This window comes from Strongylocentrotus purpuratus, unplaced genomic scaffold (genome assembly GCF_000002235.5).
Source record: "Strongylocentrotus purpuratus isolate Spur 01 unplaced genomic scaffold, Spur_5.0 spur5_scaffold_5, whole genome shotgun sequence".
Taxonomy (NCBI): Eukaryota; Metazoa; Echinodermata; class Echinoidea; order Camarodonta; family Strongylocentrotidae; genus Strongylocentrotus; species Strongylocentrotus purpuratus.
This window is the reverse complement of record NW_022145611.1, coordinates 40,577,393-40,601,721: the sequence shown is the minus strand read 5'-3', so window position 1 is coordinate 40,601,721 and position 24,329 is coordinate 40,577,393. Positions and strand designations below refer to the sequence as shown.

At 36.1% G+C, this 24,329-nt stretch overlaps 1 protein-coding gene across 1 annotated transcript in view; it reads left to right on the top strand.

Moving 5' to 3' along the window:
• Window positions 1-19,948, top strand: part of LOC594451 (neurogenic locus notch homolog protein 1-like) — a 64,952-nt gene extending 45,004 nt beyond the window's left edge. Inside the window, exons 62-74 of the mRNA XM_030999212.1 lie at window positions 2,010-2,114; window positions 2,504-2,602; window positions 3,303-3,401; window positions 3,791-3,892; window positions 5,054-5,152; window positions 5,562-5,660; window positions 8,148-8,249; window positions 9,085-9,197; window positions 13,368-13,581; window positions 15,765-15,812; window positions 16,969-16,997; window positions 17,470-17,589; window positions 18,145-19,948. Of these exons, the coding sequence (XP_030855072.1) occupies window positions 2,010-2,114; window positions 2,504-2,602; window positions 3,303-3,401; window positions 3,791-3,892; window positions 5,054-5,152; window positions 5,562-5,660; window positions 8,148-8,249; window positions 9,085-9,197; window positions 13,368-13,581; window positions 15,765-15,812; window positions 16,969-16,997; window positions 17,470-17,589; window positions 18,145-18,396 (1,481 nt within the window). The 3' untranslated portion in view covers window positions 18,397-19,948. The remainder of the gene's footprint in view (window positions 1-2,009; window positions 2,115-2,503; window positions 2,603-3,302; window positions 3,402-3,790; window positions 3,893-5,053; window positions 5,153-5,561; window positions 5,661-8,147; window positions 8,250-9,084; window positions 9,198-13,367; window positions 13,582-15,764; window positions 15,813-16,968; window positions 16,998-17,469; window positions 17,590-18,144) is intronic.
• The last annotated feature ends 4,381 nt before the right edge of the window (window positions 19,949-24,329 follow it).

The following is a 24,329-nucleotide window of genomic DNA, read 5'->3' as shown; positions in this document are numbered from 1 at the left end:
ACTTAATTTTTCGGTGCCACGCATGGCTTCAAAGCTCGATGCTTGCATATATTTGCAAAAGAGTGAATAGAGAAATTAGGGAAGCAGATGGCGTTGCGTAACATTTCGTACTATTTGGAATTCCAGAGAGGGACTGTGCATTGATATGGACAGCTGTTGATGGAAATGATGGTTGGAGAGGATTACATTTCTTTTTGTTAAGCCAGGTTAATCTTGAATATTTTCCCTCGGAAAATTCTTTCGAGACGGTATCTCCATTCATTACAGCTTCCTGGTTTAGGTGTCTCTTGCTTTCGGAGTATCCTAACAAAGACTTGTCCGTCTGACGTTAGCCCCTGCGGATGGATAGATGGACCGAGACCAATGGTTTCATCCTGTCTCTTAGTTCGGTTGACAGTTCATTTCTAGTGATTTGTTCACTCTATGATTGTATTTTGATTTCCAACATCATATAAATATAATATGAGAATCTCTGAACTTCTGATGTACTGAGTATTTGTAATTGATTACTATTAATACAAAAATCAGTTACTTTCTCGAATATCCCTTTATTATGTTTCTAGAGCATATAATGATTTATACCAATAATCATGATTAATAATCGTAAAAATGGTATCACCTCAAACACACTAAAGCAATTTCAGTTAAAATATAATATTACACCTATATTGAGCACATAACAATTCAGTGTACATATGTCATAACGCAATCAAAATACATAACTTATAGCCATATGTAAGATACACAATGTGTACTCACAACTTCCCGTTGGTTTGAAAGATTTACACTGATTCAATTTGTCCAAAGAGAATAACACCTGGACTATCAGATTGTTTTCGAGAACACCTTTGTTGTACTCACCTAGAGTACTGAATATAGTACATGTATTCTGGTTAATAACTTGTATTACTCTGTGTAGTATACCTACTTCAAATCGCAAAAGCTTTCGAATGGGAATCGGATTTGCAGTTATTTTATAATAATTTTCCACCTTTGACCCTTTGGTCAAAATTTCGGGTGACTAATATTCTTAGAATTAGTTTTAAGTCTATGCCCCGAACAAACGTTATTGGCTCGTGCGTGGTCCTTCATTTTGTAACTTGCACCTGATTAGTTGAAAATTTCTCTTCCTACCAGGACCAGATATTAAAACTGTGTTTCTTTCGAAATGTCTGACGGTGGTTTACTTTTCTTCCTATTCAACCTTTCCCTTCATCTTATATGTGAATAAGGCTTCCTTTTCAGGGGTAATCCAAAACCTCCGACTCATTGCATCATCTCTCTCTATGTTAAATGTTGTTACAATAATACTCACGCCTTTGCACAGCATACAAATAGTCTTCTTACATGATAAACACACATATTCAAAGTCATCTCTACAACATATTCTGTTTAATGGTTTGATAACCGATCCCATTCCCATCATTCCTGCGCCGCTGAAAGGGATTGTGTATCTTTGCCTTAGATTCTAAAAGAAAATCCTGGATTTAGCTCATGCTGCAATCATACTTATAAACCATTAGGTCAGTCAGGAATACCATGAATCTTACAAGCCGATCCCCTGTCTGATTATCAAGATATTTATGATTGGAAATCGAAATTTCAAAAACGTTTTCCCAACAATTTTTTTTACACTGCAGTCCACTGGGGAAAATGAGTAGGGTAAAACCGGTCACTCAAAGATTTGTACTTTAGTGAAGCACTTCACGATCATTTTGAAGCGCTTTTTTTAGGGCTTCAATACTACACCATATCACAGCATGGATGATCACAGACACTAAAAGCACATAGGGCCATGCATCTCAGATCTTAAAACTGGAAAAATTAATACACAATGCTTTTAAAACCGAGGATAAGCAGGTCATTGATACCCCCTGCAGTTTGATAAATCTACAATAAAAATAAAAATAAATTATTTTTAATATAAGATTGTTAACCAAGCGTGACTGTAAAATAGATATTCTAAATGTGAATGTTTCGTTTGGTATTATTTTATCTTCACTTTGTAGTTGTCTGTACTTCTAGCGACCCATGTGTGAACGGAGGTACCTGTGAGACTCCGACCAACGTATGTTCATGTGCTCAGGGATTTACTGGATCTGTGTGTGACAGAGGTATAAACATATATCAAAATTTGTACGTTCAATGATACAGGGTTAGGTATAACACGCATTTCGTCCCCAAAAATATGACATTTATCTCACTTAATAAAATATACTGAATGTTCTCATAATCTCCTGACGTGATTATATTCTTTTAAGTCAGCCAATTTTGTTTAGGTGTGTGCGTGTGTGTGTGTGTGTGTGTGGGGGGGGGGTGGGGTGGGGGATTCGACTTAGTGGTCTTAAGGGCACAAGTGATTCTTTTAGATATTTTAGAGATCTCAATGATTGTGTGTACCCTGACTGATACGAATATTGTATTCTCGTCATTCATGCATTTCCACGTGAACGATGAATGTAAATATTCGTCATCAATTGTAGGATATTTTCTCTCTTTGTAGTTGACTGTTCTGGTGACAACCCATGTCAGAACGGAGGTAGCTGTGAAGAAAATGCCTGTACATGTGCTGCGGGATATAATGGAGCTTTGTGTGGTACAGGTATACAAATTGTTGTAACATAAATTAAATGCTAGAGATTCATCTAATTCATCAAATAAGATTTTGGTTTAACCCCATTTTGACCAGGGGGTCCCCCCGCCTGTAGTAATTTAGCGACTACTCCAGAACCGCGGCAGATATAACAATTTTCCTTTCATGAATTATTTCTTTCGAGTCTTACGCATCTTTCTAAATATTTTTTTTTGAAAATCGGACGTATAGTAACAAAGTCACGTGACCTTTTGTCTTTGCATGTCGGCCCGAAATTCGCTCATTTTTGTGATTTGTGTACAAAACATATGGAAATATCATTTTTCCTAAAAAGAGATAAAACATTGGTTATTTGGTCTCGTTTAAGAGCTTAGGTGTTTGTTTTGGGGTTTAAATAGTTGAATTGTAGTTAAAATGAAATAAAAAAACATAAACAATAAAATACATATGTTACAAAACAATGAAATACATAAGAAATTATCAAAACGAGATATAACATAAGGAATAACCTGGCTCTTCCATTTTTGTTGTCTTATTATTATTCCAAATGTTCTAACGAATATATGAAGAAAATAAAAATGCTCAAATACGAAGAATATATGATTCATGGGTAAAAATGTGAATGTTATGACCTTATGTGCATAAATTACCATAAATATGCAAATGAGTGAAATATTCAATTGAGGGATATTTTCTCTCCTCTCTGTAGTTGACTGTTCTGGTGACAACCCGTGTCTGAACGGAGGTACCTGTGATACCGATGCATGTACATGTGCTGCGGGATTTAATGGAGCTTTGTGTAGCACAGGTATTGAAATATATTGTAATGTGCGATAATTCTATTGGGATTCATCGTAAACGACGAATAATATTTAGCGTTAAAGGAAGTTAATGGTTACTCAATGATCAAGATGATTGAAGCCATGAAACGCTCATATCATGCATTGAACGTCTCTTTATATTTTGAAGCAAACATTCTAATTTCGACTGCCGACCCCGAAACAACGAGTGGTACAAAGATGGGAAGAAAGCCTACCTACTTTGTTATTTGACAATATTTAATACATCAATATTAAATTATGTGTAAATAATCGCATACTATTTTGTGTTTTATTCTCGTCATCTACGCATTTCCACGTGAACGGTGAATGTAAAATTTCTTCCTGAATTAACGGATACTTTCTCTTATGTCTGTAGTCGACTGTCTTGGGAACAACCCGTGTCTGAATGGAGGGAGTTGTGATACGGATGCATGTACATGTGCTTCGGGGTATACAGGGGCTTTATGCGGTGACACGAGTAAGATATTTTAAGCTTTTACTTGTACTACTTAGAATTTTCGTCTATACGTATTAGAGTATTGCAAATTTAAAAGAGAATCAATAATCTTTGATCACTAAAGAAAACTAAGTGCACACTGTTACAAGGCGGAAATCGAGCGAGACCTTTGGGATATCAATTCCCGCAGATACATTTGGTTAAAAGGTAATTAATAATGCCTGACCGGTGGCTGTTTACTTTTCTTCCTATTCATCTTTTCCCTTCACCTTATATGTGAATAATTCTTTCTTTTCACGGGTAATTCCAGGAACTCTGAGTCACTACGCCTGTGACGTTTGACCAGCGTCTCACTTTACATTAATACTCTGAAAATCATTACAAAAAGTTTGCTTCTTCCCTCCAATGAAAGTTGTCATTGTTTTGAAATATCATATCTCTTAAAGAAGACACCTGTTACAAGCCATACATGAAATCATAAATATTTGTGATAAAAAATATGCGATAATCCAACTAACAAAGAAGATACATCGATGTTTATGACATAATATTCATTTCATTTCATTTTCCTTGAAGCACGTATGACAAAAGTCAAGTTTACTAAATTAATATGATAAAAGCAAGATGCAAAAAGACAGAATTAATTTACGTTGCAGAGAAGCAAAACCTTTTGGCAGAGGAGCAAAACAAAATCAATGAAAGGTTTGCAAGTAAATTAAATAATGCAATCTTGTTTGAACAATCACCCCTCCCCCTCCTCCATGTCCCAATCAGGAAGAAAGTGTCACCGTAATAATCATAAACCTGAATACAAACAAATGACATCATCTTACTTTGATTTAAAACGTGGTTTCAATGATGGTAATGCCTTTGCTGAGTATATAATCAGTCCTATCACATGATACCTACAAATATTCAAAGTCATCTCTTGACACATATTCTGTTTAACGTTTTAATAACCGATCCCATTCCCATCACTCCTGCCTCTGCTAACAAAAAACGAAGTAAAGCAGGCCATGGATACACCTCTGCAGTTTGATAAATTCACAATACAAATTCCAATCTTCTATTCTTAATATAATTTTTTTTACCAAGCCTGACTGTTCTCACAAATAGTCACTTGTTATTTTTTTACTCTAAATGTGCAAGTTTTGTTTGGAATGATTTCTCTACCCTTTTTAGTTGACTGTACTGGTGGCAACCCGTGTCAGAACGGAGGTACATGTGAGAACAATGGATGTACATGCGCTGCGGGATTTAATGGAGCTTTGTGTAGTACAGGTATGGAAATATAATGTAACGTAAATTAAATGCTATTGGGATTCATCGTATTCGTCATACTAATAAATAAAACTTTGCTGTTCAAGGGACAAGCATTTACTTATTTATTAGTTAAAAATAGTTAAGTCACGATGCTGTTGTATCAAGCTTTTAACCTTTTAATATATGGACAGCATTATTTTAACTTTAGGGCTATACGCCTTTTTATCAAAAAGAAAAGAAAGGAAGAATAAGACAGGACAATTATGTTTCGAAAGTAATTTGTAAGATATTCTTGTCAATTTGATATCAGTGACTGCTTTTTTCAAGGTAAGAAAGGTCACCAATTCCTGATTTATCGATATGCACGTGAACGGTAAAGTGAAAGATTCGTCATTCAATTTGAGGATATTTTCCCCCCTCTCTTTAGTTGACTGTTCTGGTGAAAACCCATGCATGAATGGAGGTACCTGTGAGAACAATGGATGTACATGTACTGCGGAGTTTGATGGAGTTTTATGTAGTACAGGTATGGACATTTATCGTAGTGTATATATAATATTATTTTTCAGCAAAGACGTAATCAAGATAACTTAGCATCAACAGTAGATCTTATGGAGAGAGCTGAACGGATGCCGTGAAAAAACCACATAAATAACCGTAACCCGATAGTCTTTTATGTATTGGTATAGAATAATGAGGTACAAAGATAATGAATTGCAAGTATAGTTTAAAGGTTTAGAAAACAGTGATCATACACTAAAGTTTATATATTTAAACCCTATGCAAAGTGGAATCATATGGAGATGCCATTGTCAAAATGGGAATCAAATAGGAACAAGGTATTTTGGAGAGAAACATGCATATTATTATTTTTTAAACATTAGGAAACGGGTCTATTGAAGGTTGTCAGATATAGCAGATACTATGGAGCTGACTGAGTTTAAAAGAAAAGGGATCTTAGGAACACATTTGAATTTAAGTAATTTGAGAGTGGCTAGATTTCATGGAGCTGACTGGACAAATTATTGTAAATAAAAAATACAATGAGTATTAAAGTGTATACAGTAACAAGACTACCGCCAATGTAAACAGACCATTAGCGGATCCAGGGGGGGGGGAGGGGGTGGCCCGGGGGGCCCGGGCCCCCTCCCCTGGAGAAAAAAAAACCCCGTGTATTTTTACATTTGTTAACGTTAATTTTCCTTTCTTGGAGATGGGCCCCCCCTGGCGCTCAAGGGGGGGGGGGGGGGTGCAATTTTTCAAAATTTTCGAGGACCCAAACAAAAAATTAGTGCCCACTACCCCCCCCCCATCCCCACCACTGAGCGAATTTTCGGCCAGCGCGATTTTCACATTTTTGGGAGCAAAAAAAAAAAAAATAGTGCTCACTACCCCCCCCCCCCCCTCTCCCTACTGACCGCCACGATTTTTATATTTCAGCACACTAAATTTCAAATTGATTTCAAATTTGGGCCTCCACCCCTAAGAAATCCTTGATCCGCGCCTGAAACAGACTACATCGTAAGTCCGGCAGATTACACAAATAAGTAGATTCATAAGTAATTCATCGATGTCGTGGTCTCTTGAATTGAGCCCTTTTCCAATAGTTGTTGATAGTTGATCAACATATTTTTTTGTTAGGATTCATCGTATTGGTTAAATAGGATTTGAGTTTTCAAGGGTAGGGAATTGATAACTCATTGTCATGGTGCTCTGGGACCTTGACTATGCTTGATATATCAAGAATATGCTTCTAGCTCGTACCCCATCAAAACGAGAAGAACATAGAGAGAACATTACTGCAAAGTCTATTCGGAACTCAACTCAACGGTACTTAAAGTATCTTGTCGTATATCCGATGGAGATTATTTTATAACAACGTAACAGTTTATTATAATTTTGGCTATCGACAAAGCTACTGGAATCGCCTTTAAAAAGTCTTCGCGATCGTGTTAAAGTAAAAAGGCCTATATACACAAGTAAAAAAATGATAAAACTACGGCAGTTGGACAAATTTAAATACAGCATTCTCATTATCTGAATCGTTTCTAGGGGGTGCAAAGGAAAGGGCACGTGTCCTGGGCCTCATTTGCGGGAGCGCACAAATGCAAAAGAAAGGAGAAAGGGAAGAAAATAAGATAATTAAGAGAAATTGTGGTATTAAAGGTATATATGCCCCCAATCATGGGTAATGTGCGTCAGAAACAGCGTTTGCATAAAATAGGAACATCTCCAAAGGCTCAGTCGCTTGGCCCTCTCGCATATAATAGGCATGTGTTCCTTCGGGATCTGGTAATGCGCCCATAATATGGGAGTTAGTACCTAACATTAGCCTTTGAAGGGTTTAACTTCTAACTCAACGTGCAGTGTTCTTGTTAAATTTTGCTCTCCTTCCCCAGGATAATGCGTACAAACTAGCATTTCCAAAGGTTCATAGTTTGAAGAAGAATTTTTTTCATGGTCTAGCTAAGTCATAACTAAATCATTCGAATGTAATGCGTTTAATTTGCATCCTGGATATCGGAAAACAATTAAAATAGTGTATTCTTCGATATTCAGTTGTGCCACCTTAAAAGATCATTGGTAAAATACAAGGTATTCGAATTTATTAGGGGTGAGGCTGGAAATGAAATCCCTCGCTCGGTCGCCTAATTTGCTTCAACGATAAATTGCATAGAAATTAAAATTATGGTTACCAATCTCGAGTTAAGGATATCACATGTAATTTTCATGTAATGAAAAGGTGAGGAATTCTGGTTTGTATTTGTCAACAAGTTAGGTAAAGGCGCAAGTTTGTTGTTTGCTCGGTCTCCACAATCCCGAGATTCGCTACTGTTCATTAAAATAGATATTCATTGTGTATTTCCGCTTGTATTATATGGTGCATTGATATCCGTGACATATGCCAAGATTTGTAAAACCTTTCATCATTTATCGATATTCACGTTAAGGACAAATATAAAGATGTAAAGATTTGGCATTGATTATAGGAAATGTTCTCTCCTCTCTGTAGTTGACTGTTCTGGGGCCAACCCATGTCTGAACGGAGGTAGCTGTGAGAGCATTGCCTGTACGTGTGCTTCGGGATTTAATGGAGCTTTATGTAGTAGTACAGGTATGGAAATCTTTCATAACAATGTACATATGAATAATAAGTATTAAGTTGAATTGCTGCCAAAATTATTAAACCAGAGAATTTCATCTTTGAATTTCATTTATTAACTGCTATACAGTGCGAGTCAAAAAAAAGTTTACACCTAGAAAATTGCTAATTTTTTTAAAAATCATCTATGACCAGTAAATTATTATACATCTCACGAAAGAGTGTTTTATCCCAAATCATTTGGTATCATGTTTGTGTGGTATGTGTTCACGCTTGGATAAACAGGAAGCATTGTTTGCGAGAGTGCATAGGCCGACTTGCGCCAAAATTGCTTATGTGATGCTTGAATAAAACAAATGGGATTTGGGTATTAATTCGGTCTTTGCAGATCCAAAAATATCCCTAACAAAATTGATTATGCCACACATATCAAATATCGAATATCAAATATCAACGAACTCTTGTGCACGTGTGTGCGTGTGTGTGTGGCTTTGCTTCTGCAAAAAGCATAAGCAATGCATTTCATTTGATACATTCATTTCATTCTCTCACTCCGCTAATCCCAACATAATACATACTGTAGGCATCACTTTGGCGCAAGTCGATTTTTTGCATTCTAGCAAACAATGCCTCCTGTTCATCCAAGCGTGAACCCATACCACACAAAAATGATACCAAATGATTTGGGATAAAACACTATTTCATAAGATGTATAATAGTTTACTGTTCATAGATGATTGTTAAAATAATAAGCAATTTTCTAGGTGTTAACTTTTTTTTTGACTCACACGGTATTGTTAAGCGGAAACTTAATCATGTATTTAAACAAAAATTATACTTGATACAGAGTTGAACTTACTAAGTGCTGAGATCACAGTCAGTGGGGTAGAATATACAACTGCATTGGGTAACACTTCTTCATCTGAATTCATGGAAGCCGCTGAACTGTGGGAAGAAAGGGTGAGCAGCTTACTTATTCCATTCTAATTTGTCCACCTTTCCTGTCAATGAACCAGTTTATTTATATATTATTATTACTATCACTATCAAGTATTCGGGGTCACCTGGAAGGTGAAAAGGGACACTGAATCAGCTTGTAGCCCTCGGGTCTCTCCTCCCAGTACAATTGATTGGGTGTGCAGGTGGACCACTACACCAAGGTTTCTCCCTATTCTTATTCTAAAAGTACAGCGGGTTCTTGTAAACATGATAATTTGCCTGTAACAGATGCAGAAAAACAAAAGAAACAGACCAACACAAATTTGAGAAAAATCGGATTACTATTAAGAAGTTATGATTTTTTTTTAAAGTATGAAAAACTATGGACCTTCAAAAATCCCTACAAAAATTGCCAATTTGGTTATCAGTTTGTGACGTCATTGCTTTTTATAATTTTATTCCATTAATTTCCCTCTTTTATCCCCAGAAACTTGATTTCCCCATGCCATTGCCCAGATTATATGACTTGCATAATATTGCTTGTATGACATTTCACAAAATCTTTTGACCTTTGAAGAATTGACACAATTTCTTAATATTGTATATTCGAAATCGTTGATTTTGTATATAAATAGTTTATCAAAATTCAAATTTGGAATAATTTAAATAAAACACATTACTAAAACACAAAATTCAATGTAACTTGAATGCTGGTGTGGGGAAATAAGACTTTCAGGGGGAAAATTGGAAATATATATTATCAATATAAAGAAGAAAAAAAATAGTGGATAGTGAGACAATGACGTCACAGACTCATGAGTGAGTTGCCAATTTGTCTTGTGATTTTCAATGTTTTTCATGTCATTAAAAATTCATAACTTTTGTATTAGTTATCCAATTTTGCTCAAACCTTTTTTGATTGGTTTGTCAAAATTTTCTGCTTCTATTGAAAGTAAATTATCTTTAGAGTGGACTTAACGGGCAAAAGTTATGACTCTCTTTTACACATAGCCTCTATTTTACACATAGCCTCTATTTAACCATGGACCTATAGCAGGCAATGATTTAAATGAGTGTTTTCCACTGTATACATAGACTGCGTCTTTGAAACTGGGGAGGGGCACGTTAACACGCAAGTAGGCTTCAGTTATCCGCAGTGGTTGGATTCGAAGACGCTTTACCGACTGAGCAAACTTGCCCCCTCGTTTACTGTTAACAAAAACAGTTAATTCACAATTGGTAAAACCGTTTTGAAACTGTACTTAGGCGTCAAATGATTTAAACTGTTACAACAAATGATGATGACGGTTCATCCTGGTCGTGATTTACATGCGATAACCTTTTATTGCTACAGAAATCAATTGATCTGTTGGTTTCATATGAACAATACAAATTTAGGTGTTTGAGAAAAAATCGATGTAATAAGTCCCAATTGAACCGGCGCACAGTGGGCCAGGAAGGAACCAAAGTGCGCCCAAACTCATTTTTTGGTGATATATTTTTTTGAATTTGTGTCTTGCCCAGTTGAAAGATAATACATTGAAGAATACTTCCGTAAAATATTAATTCCGGTATGCACAATACGGGTATAAATTTACTCCTTCAAACAACAAAATCTTACATATTCAGAGTTTAAGTGCAAAAGTGACTCATTTTTATAAATCTTTCAATTAAACATGAAGTTTTTAAGTAATAGATATGAAATTTCTCTCACATATTCGTGATAGTTCATGTCACTGCATGGATGGGTTAAAAATGAATAGAAACACAATCTTCATAATATAATATAGGGTAATTTACTGAAAAGTGGACTAACTATCCATGTTTTTTATAAATCCAGAGGAAGCATTTGGATTTCCAGGGAATTTCCGCTTTAATTTTATTACCAACATTTTTCTAATGTCTAAGCTTTAAGTTGATACCAGATTTGGCTGCCCGATTCTGCCCGTTATTATGTTAGAGCCGATTTTCCTTGCAACATTGCCCCGAAAAATGTGTTTATTTTGGTCCGCGGTGTCAGAACAAGTGTCACGCGCCCCCACTCGCCATAATTTATGACCGCGAATCCTTCATGATTAAAATATATAAAATAAGTCACTTTTGCACTAAAACAGTGAATATGTAAGATTTTGTTGTTTGAAGGAGTGAATTCATACCAAGGGTGTCGATTTGTATCCGTGGTTGGGGGGGATGATAGGTGCCAAAATATTTTCGGCAATGAATCAAAGCAACCAAGAGGTAGAAGCGTGTGGCAGGTTGCACCCCCTCCCCAAGCGCGTAGCCAGGATTTCATTTTAGGGGGGCGGTAGTGATCACGCGAAGCGTGCGAATCACTTACAGAGCGCGCTCCCTAGGGGGTTGGGTGCAGGGAGGGGGAGTTCCCCCCCGCGAAGCGCAGAAGCTTTGACGTTTCGTTAAATTATTAGAGAAAGAAGACGATTCGATGTACCATTCTCGACTCTTGACTTAATCCTTAATGTTTGAATCAATTAAGTTCCCCTTCCTCCGCGCGTAGCGCGAAAGCTCTGACGTTTCATTAGATTATTAAAGAAAGAAGACGATTCGATGTACCATTCTCGACTCTTGTCTTAATCCTTAATGTTTGAATCAATTAAGTTCCCCTTCCTCCGCGCGTAGCGCGAAAGCTCTGACGTTTGATTAGATTATTAAAGAAAGAAGACGATTCGATGTACCATTCTAGACTCTTAATTCTTGTCTGAATTCAGTCACCCCCCTCGCCCTCCCGCGCGAAGCGCAGAAGCTTTGACGTTTTATTAAATTATTAGAGAAAGAAGACGATTCGTTGTACCATTATCGACTCTAAATCCTTGTCTGAATTCAGTTCCCCTTCCTCCGCGCATAGCGCGGAAGATCTGACGTTTCATTAAATTATTAAAGAAAGAAGACGATTGGATATATCATTCTCGACTTTAAATCCTTGTCTGAATTCAGTTCCCCTTCCTCCGCGCGTAGCGCGGAAGCTCTGACGTTTCATTAAATTATTAAAGAAAGAAGACGGTTCGATATATCATTCTCGACTTTAAATCCTTGTCTGAATTCAGTTCCCCTTACTCCGCGCGTAGCGCGGAAGCTCTGACATTTCATTAAATTATTAAAGAAAGAAGACGATTCGATATATCATTCTCGACTCTAAATCCTGGTCTGAATTCAGTTCACTCCTCCCGCGCGAAGCGCGAAAGCTTTGACGTTTCATTAAATTATCAGAGAAAGAAGACGATTCGCTGTACCGTTCTCGACTCTAAATCTTTGTCTGAATTCAGTTTCCCCGCTCCCACGCAAAGCGCGGAAGCTTTCTCCTTGTCTCCGATCTCATCACAAATTTGTCACAGAGTTGCATGTGCATCGCAGATTGGTACTTTTGCGCTTCGCGCTTAACATTTAGCTCGTTGCTTTTTAACGCTGCGTCTTTGTATTTGGCGCACTGCATTTCTATGATGCTGTTGATTGAACAAATTGAATAAATTCATCAATTCCTGATGAAGCCGTATGAGCGAGAATTCAATTTATTTTTGTCTCATATACGGTTGTCTCATTTACTTCGTAAATAAATTATGTATGTATTATGAAAATGAGATAGCAAAATGTGTATATTGATGGTCATCTTGCGAGTAATAACCATTAACTACTCTCATCGGGCTCTCATCATTTTTTTTTGATGGTGAATTATTGGGGGGGGGGGGATGATTGTACAGGCTATCCCCCCCCCACCTGAAATATTGGGGGGGGGGGATATATCCCCCCACCCCCCCCCCCGGGATCGACACCCATGATTCATACCCTTATTGTGCATACTGAAATTTAATATTTTACTGAAGTATTCTTCAATGTATTGTCTTTCAACTGGGCACGAAAAAAAATTCAAAAAATAAATCACCAAAAATGAGTTTTGGCGCACTTTGGTTCCTCCCTGGCCCACTGTGCGGCGTAAGTTAAACATCACGTGGCTCTCTCCGGGGGCAGTCTGAGCCTTATAAGGGAAGCAAGTCATTTAAATAGTAAATGTATCATAGACGCACACTATATAGATGCCTTCTATCAAAATGCCAGATCTATGTGCCAAATAATAATAAATCATCATCATCATTTTACATGAACTACATGTACCTCAAAATTTGCTGAGGGGGGGGGGGGGGGATTTCTATTATTTAATTATTTCCTGCTTACTCACAGATCACCGGCGGTTACTGCAATGCTACTGCCGAGTCAAGGAACGGCACTGCTTGTCAAATCATGGTGACTGTAACAGGATTCTCCAGTGGTTCTCTAGTAGTTGATTTCACTGCTGTGTTTGACAGCTCCGTGGGTTCCACTCTGAATGCATCGAATATCCAAATCTTGAACGAAAATGGAATTGCCTACGGTACAACAGTTTCTGGCGTAACTCGTGAGTAATAACACACACATGGTGTTTTTTATATTAAAGCAATGCGCTCGACACTATAGATATAAGCTACCACAATGTGGTGGAGTGCATTGGTAAAGAAGATCTCAATAAAAGCATAGGCCAGACAATTTAAACTACGCAAGGCGATAACAAAGATTTACAGCATAATCCTAGCGCGCTATATATATATTTCCTACAAAACATTAAGATTTTCCTGTCACCTTTTGATTAATTAATTTTATTTGTTGATATTCCTATATTCCCTACGCACAATTTCATAACATGAACTTTATAATGTGGGGTTGTTTAAAGATACTATGTCCCTTTTGCAGCCAACCTCAAATTCTGTAGAACTTTGCAGGAATTATAAATATGTCATGTATGTCCTATCTGTGAAATTTAAACGTTAGCAGTGTCCTAATATTCCAATTATGCAAGGAAACCCGTTTACTTGCTAGACCTCACTGTCAGACACTATTGTCAGTATTGAATGTTTTTTTTCTTCTTTGGTAATAACATACATAAAATGAGCTGTAAAGGATTTGTCTACATCAATAACCCACTTCTTGTAGTGGCCAACATTAAACAGATCGAGTATTTGCGCAGCATAAAACGTACGACCATGCGGTACAATGGTCTGAAAATGAAGACTATTACTTATTGGCTCTATAGCTCCTAAGTCGATTTGACGACAAATAGTAGTTATTTTCCCACTTTAAGACATTTTCAAGCTCCCCCTTTTTAAGGGGAGTTCTAAATTAGTATTATTTTTCAAATGCCATTGGAATTTAACCTTTTCATTTTTTGGCCTGCAAATGGGACATAGTACCTTTAAGCTGTGTGATTAGTACTGAAATTATGACACATAGAGCTTGATTAGAGTTGGGTTTCAATCCAGCCAGCCTGGTTGTATTGGGTATAACAGAGTACCACACAACAGTGTACATTATCTATGTGTGTGTGTATCTTGTATCTTGTATGGAGGCAATGTATAAGTTCACATACTAAACATATTATTTTGATGCAGCTTGTCCCAATATATGAAGAGATAATTGTGAGAAATTAAATACACACGCTGAATGAAGTGAAAAGAAGTGTAAAGCAGCATCTAATCACATACATGTGATTTTGAGTAGAATACTGTTCCACTTTTTATATATGTGTGTGTATGTGTGTATTTGTAGGGCTTGTACGGTTTTTGATTGTTTCTGTTATACCAGTTTTTCTCTGGGGCAAAATAAGTTTATGTAATTTCAAATCTTTATTATGTTCATCACATTTTATTTAATTATTTTGGGGGAGATATCTCGAAAAAAACTAATTTATTTGGGTTTCTATAATTTCCTCTTTTCCATTATCGTTAAATATTTTAATGTACTTACGTATATTTTAGTGAAATATTTTGCATTTTATTTACAGTACCTTTTGCAAATGTGTGTGTTCTTGTAATGTGATTTTTTATGGAAATGAATAAACTTAATTGAATTGAATGCATGATAAACATAAATGAGACGCAGGAAGGCTTCATGCACGTATCCCTTGACCATCTTCCTTGCTGCGCCTGATATGTGGGCAGCAAACCTCACGTTTAAATTGAGACCGGTTATTTTCAACCTGAATGAAAAAAAAATAGTTCTCAACATTTCAAACGGTTGCTCCTGTGGAAATGTGACACAAAAAGGGGGGGGGGGGGAAAGGGGGGATATTTTTACCCATGAACTTTTGACTTTCTTACCATAATAAATATAATCAGGTTGTCCTCTTATATGATGATACATATTATCATCAAGTTCGAAGTTCAACTCAAAGGACAACTAGAAAACATAATGCACCCGCCTTCATCTCCGGTGCCGAAGGCATAAACAAGAGATACAGAATACGTGCATACATATGGATATTATTATTTATGGGAAATCTAACAATAGCGTGTATTATAGAATGCAAGTAAAAATGCAATTCGACTTACTTCGAATTTGAATAAACTCCCAAGAAATTGAATGATAATCACTTCTGTGTACTGCTTGTTTCAAGTGTGTGGAAACCTTTAGCAAATCTGTGCCCCTAAAAGTATGTTCAAAATTGACGTTTTAGAAGACTAAATCAAACGTGTAAAACATGATACGATTTCGTTGGTCAGTAAATTGATTTATTAAACAATTATCCCCTGCATTTTGATTTCCCAGTTATCTGTGATGGGGTTACGTGTGTAGACTGTACAGTATGCAGCGAAGGTAAGATGTTCTATTTGAAAGTAGCTTGTATTATAGCCAGTAATTATGCTCGTTCTGGATAAGTTATGCTATGGTCTCATCTTGCCGTGCGCTTTTTTGCACATATACATGTGATTGTCAAAGTACGTGTTGGACATCCATGCCCATCATACCAGCCTCTCGCTGCCACCTTGTGTGCAAGTAACTGCCTAGAACCCCTCCCCCCCCCCCCCAAAAAAAAAAACAAAAACAAAAACGTGCGGAACACTGCGTCTGAAGGAGCGATTTTTCTGTGGAATCCATCATAAAGGGAAGCAGGGAAGTCCACGGCCAGCTGTGACCATAAACTATACATTATTTAAGAATGCTAATAAATTACACCGAAAGTAAGAGTTTTATTTTAAAGCACAAAATATCTAGAATTGTCAGTACAAATAAAAGGATAACACTTAAAAAAGGATGAAAATGGATTAAAGGAAAACTAAACATTCCAAAGATCAGAACAAGTTTAACGTTTAACGCTTTTTTGCACATATACATGTGATTGTCAAAGTACGTGTTGGACATACATGCCCATCGTACCAGCCTCTCGCTGCCACCTTGTGTGCACGTAACTGCCTAGAACCCCCCCCAAACAAAAACAAAAAAAAACAAAAAAAACGTGCGGAACACTGCGTCTGAAGGAGCGATTTTTCTGTGGAATCCATCATAAAGGGAAGCAGGGAAGTCCACGGCCAGCTGTGACCATAACCTATACATTATTTAAGAATGCTAATAAATTACATCGAAAGTGAGAGTTTTATTTTAAAGCACAAAATATCTAGAATTGTCAGTACAAATAAAAGGATAACACTTAAAAAAGGATGAAAATGGATTAAAGGAAAACAAAACATTCCAAAGATCAGAACAAGTTTAACATATTTATTTAATAACAATATACATTTTATAATAATATTTCTGGGATACTTTTAAAACATTCCCTCGCAAATTTGAGATCTCACTAACCCTTCAAAACACTGCCCCTACTTTCCAAAGGATATTGGAAACGTTCAGCAGCTCCACCCCTACCTCCTTCTGAATGACTTAGCAAGGTATGGAACATAATTATGTATTGCTAACATTTCATGTCTGTAGATCATATCAATAATGATACCTTATCCAACTTCCGTCACTACAGCTACTACCCCGGCCACAAGAATGCAAGGGGTAAGTGAAGTGAAATCTTCTAATGCTTGATGGGGAGAGGCTTCTTCAATATTGTACACGTTTTTGTGGCTATGTATAATGTCTTTACCAATTATAATGAGCTAAAAATGTATATTTCTTTGTCAGGAAGATCTATGAGAGAGATTTCTTGAGAAAGAACCTTCTTCTCCTTGCTTAAGTTAATGACTTGTTGCCTATAGAATACATCTAATTGATATTCTGAACAAAAAACATAAATTAATTGTTTAGAAAATATTTTTCAATTCTGCTGTTTACATTTTATTTGTCACTAAACATAATTTAGTTTTAATATGGTTTTGGTTTACCTTTGATGGGGAACATGGAAGGGGATGTTATTTGTGCAGTTTTAGTGTTAAATGCTGTCCACATATCCTAGAATCAGATAATTAGATAATATATTCTTTTAGTACCTTTGAAAATAATTCCATGTGCATCTTAACTTTCCTTGCAGACTCTTCAATGTTATTCTTGTTCGACTAACTCCATAACGGATGTTTGCTCTACTGCTGATGAACTTGCAAGCGGTTCCGGAGTACTAACTCCTACATGCTATGAAGGACAGCGTTGTTGGGTATTTAAAAACTTTGACATTTACATTTCTTCACAGGATTGATCTGGCATGTGTATATAGTTTGGGTTGATAAATAAAAATACAAAGAGGATGTGTCTCTAAATTGATGTTGGGAAACACAAAACATGAATTTATACAAAGTAAACATTAATCTAGAATTTTCACCTGATGTTATATTTTGTCTTAATTGTATATTTATTCCGTTTTCGTATACTTGGGGTAAGTGATAGTTCGTCCGTCTGTTTTAGTTTATTTCTTGTTTCGTTTGATTTTTCTCCTATTTCTCTTTTTGGTTAATAAAAGGAAACAGATATTCAAATACATTACAGAGCAAGAGACCAAACACAGGGGTACGTCTATCAAAAACAAACAAAAATCACCAGGTTAACTGGAAAGGGGAAAGAGCCGTGCGATTTGTATTTTGAAAAAATCAAATGATGAAATGAAAATTCTACAATAACGTTTACAAAATGAATACTGTCACAAACTCAACAAAGTACGAAAGATGAAGTTAGATAACCACATAAAATAATAAAACTTCTTCTTTTCTTGCAGACTGATCATTATGAGAACTCATCACACACGGTTGTGTCGCGTGGATGCACAGATAACCCATGCATTGCTACCTTGCATGGAGATGGACCTTACTGCATTTCGGCGAATGGTGTTACCAGTTGCACATCCTGTTGTACTGAATCAAAATGCAACGACAACAAATCCAGCTCTGAGGGTCTCACTTCTAGCTGTGTGACATGGCTGACATCTCTTTTCTCACTGGTCATCATGCTGATAACTTATATAGACTAAATGAATTCAAATGTCAAAAGCTGTTCCCATATTACCCTTTATTATAACAGGCAAAACTATTCCTACTCCATTCACAATCAAATTGCAAACATATTGTTTATTGACTTTTATAATTGATGAAAGACTAATGGTTGAACTAGGACATTTTGATTATATCATACAGACAATAATACACACATTTTTTAATAGCAGTTTGGAAGGTTTTTAAATATGATTTTTTAAATTCAAATACGGCAAGCACTTATTTCTCATAACTTGTTTCTAAAGATAATAGTACTGATATTAATAATTATATTTATAATAACACTACTGATAAGAACAATACTAACAATAATAATAAGAATTATAGTGATAAGTAGAATGATAATAACACAAATAATAATAATAATAATAATAATTTGTTTTGTTTAACCAGGATAGTCTTATCAGATAAATGCAAAACCATATTTTTTTCATGGTTATTATTTATTGGCCACTAAGCATGTTAGAAAGTAAGACAAATTAGCAATTTTATAATATGTTCCGCGCCTAGAAACAAAGTATTAGGCGCATTATAAATGTGAGCTATTATTATTATCATTATTTAACAAATCAAATAAAAATTTATAAAGTAAAATGGAACAATGTTTCAACTAATTCTTTCAACCTCACCATCAATGTTTGCAAAAGTAAGTAACAGACTTATGTTTTACAAATAGGTATTGACTGAATAAAACATTGAATTGAAATTAAAATAAATGTTATCAATTTTAGTTTTGGTAAGATTTCCTCTTTTGTACATATTTATCATTAGAAAAATTTAGAATTGTTTTAATGTACTATTTACATTAAAAATTTGTCTTAAAATCCGTCCTGAATATTCTTCGTGGAAATATTCCTAAATTTACAAAGCGAGATTAGCCTTTTTCTGGAAAACTTACATTTGTTGATTTATTTGGACAAGTTATATCTGTCAAACAGATGGAAAATAAAGATATATGTCAAGCGGACAAAACACTTGATACGCGACATATCAAGTGTTCTCATTGCGTATTCACACCTCTTTATCGAAAGTTAAAATTCAGAATAAAGACATTAAAAATGATAAATAGTACCTTGAAGTTTTCAACTTTTCCGTAAATGTTGTGCCCTTATGAAATGCAATATATATAATGTGTTGAAAGTATGTGATAAATTAACTCTTTGATTGTAAGAGAATAGGAAAAGCAATGTGACATTGTTCTTATGTGAGTTTCAACAAATCTGATAGAACACTGTTTGATATTCATTTGAATGACAAAAATGACCTGTGGCGGCCGCACAGAAACGTTGTTAACGCAAACAGCGCACTAACAGTACCGATAGCGCTGTTTTGGCCGCACATGAGCGTAACGTTAGTCGAATTAGGCTTACATTTCAAGGCCGCATGTTTTAACAACTCACTAACAGTGCCAGGGGCACCAATAGTGACAATGTTAGTGAATAATTTCTTGCGTGCGTTATAACTTTCTCCCTTTTTTATCATTCTATCACTTTCTCTTTCTGTCTTTCCTTATGTTATCCTTTGTTTCTTCCTTCCATCATCTTCTCTTATGTTATTCTTTGTTTTTATCTTTCTATCACTTTCTCTTTCTGTCTTTTCTAATGTTATTCTTAGTTTTTTTCCTTCTTTCACCTTCTCTTATGTTATTCTTTGTTTTTTGTAATCATTCTATCACTTTCTCTTTCCGTCTTTCCTTATTTTATCCTTTGTTTCTTCCTTCCATCATCTTCTCTTAGGTTATTATTTGTTTTTTCCTTCTTTCACCTTCTCTTATGTTATTCTTAGTTTTTTTTAATCATTCTATCACTTTCTCTTTCTGTCTTTCCTTATTTTATCCTTTGTTTCTTCCTTCCATCATCTTCTCTTATGTTATTTTTTTAAAAATCATTCTATCACTTTCTCTTTCCGTCTTTCCTTATTTTATCCTTTGTTTCTTCCTTCCATCATCTTCTCTCATGTTATTATTTGTTTTTTTCCTTCTTTCACCTTCTCTTATGTTATTCTTAGTTTTTTTTAATTATTCTATCACTTTCTCTTTCCGTCTTTCCTTATTTTATCCTTTGTTTCTTCCTTCCATCATCTTCTCTTATGTTATTATTTGTTTTTATCATTCTATCACTTTCTCTTTCTGTTTTTACTTTCTGATTTACGCTGCGATGTAGCAAGATGACGTCATTATGACAACGGGTCACTAGTTTTCTGACGAACCCCAAATCATCGATGAACGGGTTCGCAAATTTGGCCTGACGACGCCAGACGACCCGACGCATACGCAAATCGCCGAAATGACGTCACATCTACGCACAAATCATAGATTTTTACCTAACTCTATGGCTCAAGTTCACTAACAGCGATGTAACAGCGTGCGTGTCTAACAGCGCGCTAACAGCGCTTCCTGTACGGTCATTTTACCCGTGTTAGTGGCTGATTTGTTAGTGACTTGTTAGCGCTAACAAACCTGCTACTAACAGCGTTTCTGTGCGGCCGGTACTGGGTATCAGGCTTCTAAAGCTTGTTTCCATGATGTGTTTTCTATAATAAAAATGTAGTGTATATATCAATCAGTTAATGATTGTCAGTACGTTGATGTAGACCTGAAAGGTATGTAAACTACTCACGAGCAGACATAGTCTTACCCAGGGAATGGAAATGTATTTTGTAGTCTTCGAATGGTGAGGAAGCTCCATACATGATATTTGAATGAGGAACATGGTTAGATATTATACAAAATTGATGTGATTGTCTACTCATATTGCCTTACACAAACTTATTGGGGGGGGGGGGGGGGTGGGTGAGGTGAGATGTAGCACACCTTATGTGCTGACTGTGTTCAGCGCTATGGTAATTAAACTGTGTTATTAAAGCACTTTACATCTGTAATGGTTATAAACACATAAAGGAAGACATTGACAATATGAAACAAACAGATTTTCCATTTTGTTTTCTCCATTCAACGTTAGTAAGAATAATTGTACTATTAAACTATATAAAAATAAGAGCAATTATTTGTCCAAATATGCGAGGTTAATGGAACACATACTGGTAGTTAATTGAGCTCATTGGTTTCTCTAGGAAGTGAAATATTAATTGTGCCTACAAACTAACTTACTATACCATATACTAGAAAGTTTTTGTTTTGTCTCATATTGTATAGTTACGGATTCTATTTGGATGCACGTTAAGAAAATGGCACAACGTTTAGTGTTAACAAAAGACTCACATGACTCAATGTAAAAATTGTTATATATTTTACTAGCATTTTCTATGGTATGCTCTATCACCTTGATTGTTTTGTCTCAACTTTGACTTTGTTCTCTGTTAAAAAGCTGGTTATCTGTACAAAAAAGTATGATGTTTTGATGTTATTGATGCAGAGGTATTTCTTAATAATTGTATATAAGTTTAACTGTGGGGGAAGAGTGTATTTAATATTCTGGTTGTACATTTATTTACTAATATGTCATCATGCTGAAATTACTAGAGGTTTTTCATTGTGTTCTTTGCAATGGATGTACATAATCTCAAATATACAATAAATTGTAACGTAAAATTTGTATTGTCAATTCATTCTCCTTTAATGTTCTAAATAAAGTTTGGATTGAGGTGTCATTAATCATAGTTAATGTGGACTTATTTATTTACAATAGTGAAACCAAATTGCTGAGATTATCCACTAATGTACGTGACCCTAGAGTATAATTGGTCTTAGTGATGACAGCCCACAATACCAACAACATCGGTAACATAGGCCTTTTGACATCTTTTATAAGGGCTCACTAAACCAACAGACCACTAGACCGATAATGTCAGTCTCGTGAACGTCCTGACAACTATTCGATTGTTCACCAGAGTGACATTCTTTTTGGTCTTATGGGCTGTCTTTCTGCTGAGCCCCAATATGGCCAAACACACCGATAGGTCATGAAGCTAAAAGCGAATGAGACCAACATATTATCAAGTAGAGATTGATGCCTATGAAAATTTTGTTTGACCAAAATGATGGTTCCTTAAGACGTCCGATCAATCACAGGATGAACGTCTTTTCATCTTGAAGATGCATTGTAGACAACCGATCAGTGACCTATGATCGTGTTTCTCGACTTGAAGATGCAGTAAAGACGTCCAATCGAGCCGGCATATCGTGGGCCTCCTGTTCAATTATAGTCTTAAAGGAAACGTCAAGAGCTCATCAAGCATGTCAAGAACAGCTAGCCTGATGATCTTACCTAAGCAAAAAGAAATAGCCGCTGCCATGGAAATTGAATACTAAAGAAGTTGACATCAGTTTCTGTGAACCAAAAAGCAAATGTTACTGATGAACACAAAATAAAAAACAAGCATAATATGAGCCATATAAAATAATATACATTTGTTATCTGTTGTCTAGTGCCCTCAGCCATGATAACCTGCTCGTTTGTCTCAAAGTTGGTGGTGGATGTGACCACCATTGGCAATACCATGGTTGATAATCAGCTACACATCAAGAAAGATGTTATTTCATGAATACCACATAATTATTTGTAATTGCACAACATATAACGAATGTAAGCATCTAAAATTAGCTTCCAGTTAGATTGCAATGCAATTTGACCAATTTGATAGGTTTGACAAAAAAAATGTTTAGTATCGAAAAGGTATAATATGATATGAAAATTTGTGAAAAAATGGTCTAACTTTTAATTTACAAACCGTTTAAAGTTTTCTTTTTCAGTATACCACACGGTTTCACTCACAATATACTGCGAAAGCAAGACATTTTGCACCCGTGGTGGATCCGGGTTGGGGAGGGGGCACAATTTTGTACACCCCCCACACACCAATAACCCAAAACAACATTTTGCTTGTCATGGAATTTACGGACTTTTACATGTTGTATACTAAAGCATAGAATCAAATGTGACTATGAACATGTAAAAAGCGTAACAAATTATTAATTATCTTAATGATAAGTTCGTAGCAGTAGCGTAGAACATTCAGCTGCAGATACTGTCAAAACTAAAAGATGTATAGTGGTCGAAACAGAGGAAAAATAGACAAAACAAAATAAAAGCCCGGTATATCATGTACATGTACATCATGATACTGTGCATGTGACTAAACCTGATGAGATTATCATGCAGTAGTCGCTTCCATTGGACTGAAACGATTGACACCTCTACATGATTGTATATCATATATATTTGAGTAATTTATTTCTTTACACACATACACGCCACACACGTACACACACACACGCGCGCGCCACCTACACATATAATATGACAATTTCTGGAAATACTTATTTCGTGTACAGATAATCATTATTTATTGTGTTTATCAAGGGTGTCGATTTGTATCCGTGGTTGGGGGGGGGGGGGGGATGACAGGTGCCAACATTTTTTCGGCAATGGATCAAAGCAACCAAGGGGTAGAAGCATGTGGCCAGTTGTACCCCCCTCCCTAAGCGCGTAGCCAGGATTTCATTTTAGGGGGTCGGTAGTGACCTAGCGAAGCGCGCTCCCTATAGGCGTTGGGTGCAGGGAGAGAGGAGTTTTCCCCCTCCCCCGCGAAGCGCGAGCCTTTGACGTTTCATTAAATTATTAGAGAAAAAAAAGACGATTTGTTGGACCGTTATCAACTCTTATTCCTTGTTTGAATCAAGTTCCCTACCCCCGCGCATAGCGCGGAAGCTCTGACGTTTCATTAGATTATTAAAGAAAGAAGACGATTCGATGTACCGTTATCAACTCTTATTCCTTGTTTGAATCAAGTTCCCTACCCCCGCGCATAGCGCGGAAGCTCTGACGTTTCATTAGATTATTAAAGAAAGAAGACGATTCGATGTACCGTTCTCGACTCTGAATCCTTAAAGTTTGAATAAAGTTCTCCTTCTTCCGCGCATAGCGCGGAAACTCTGACGTTTCATTAGGTT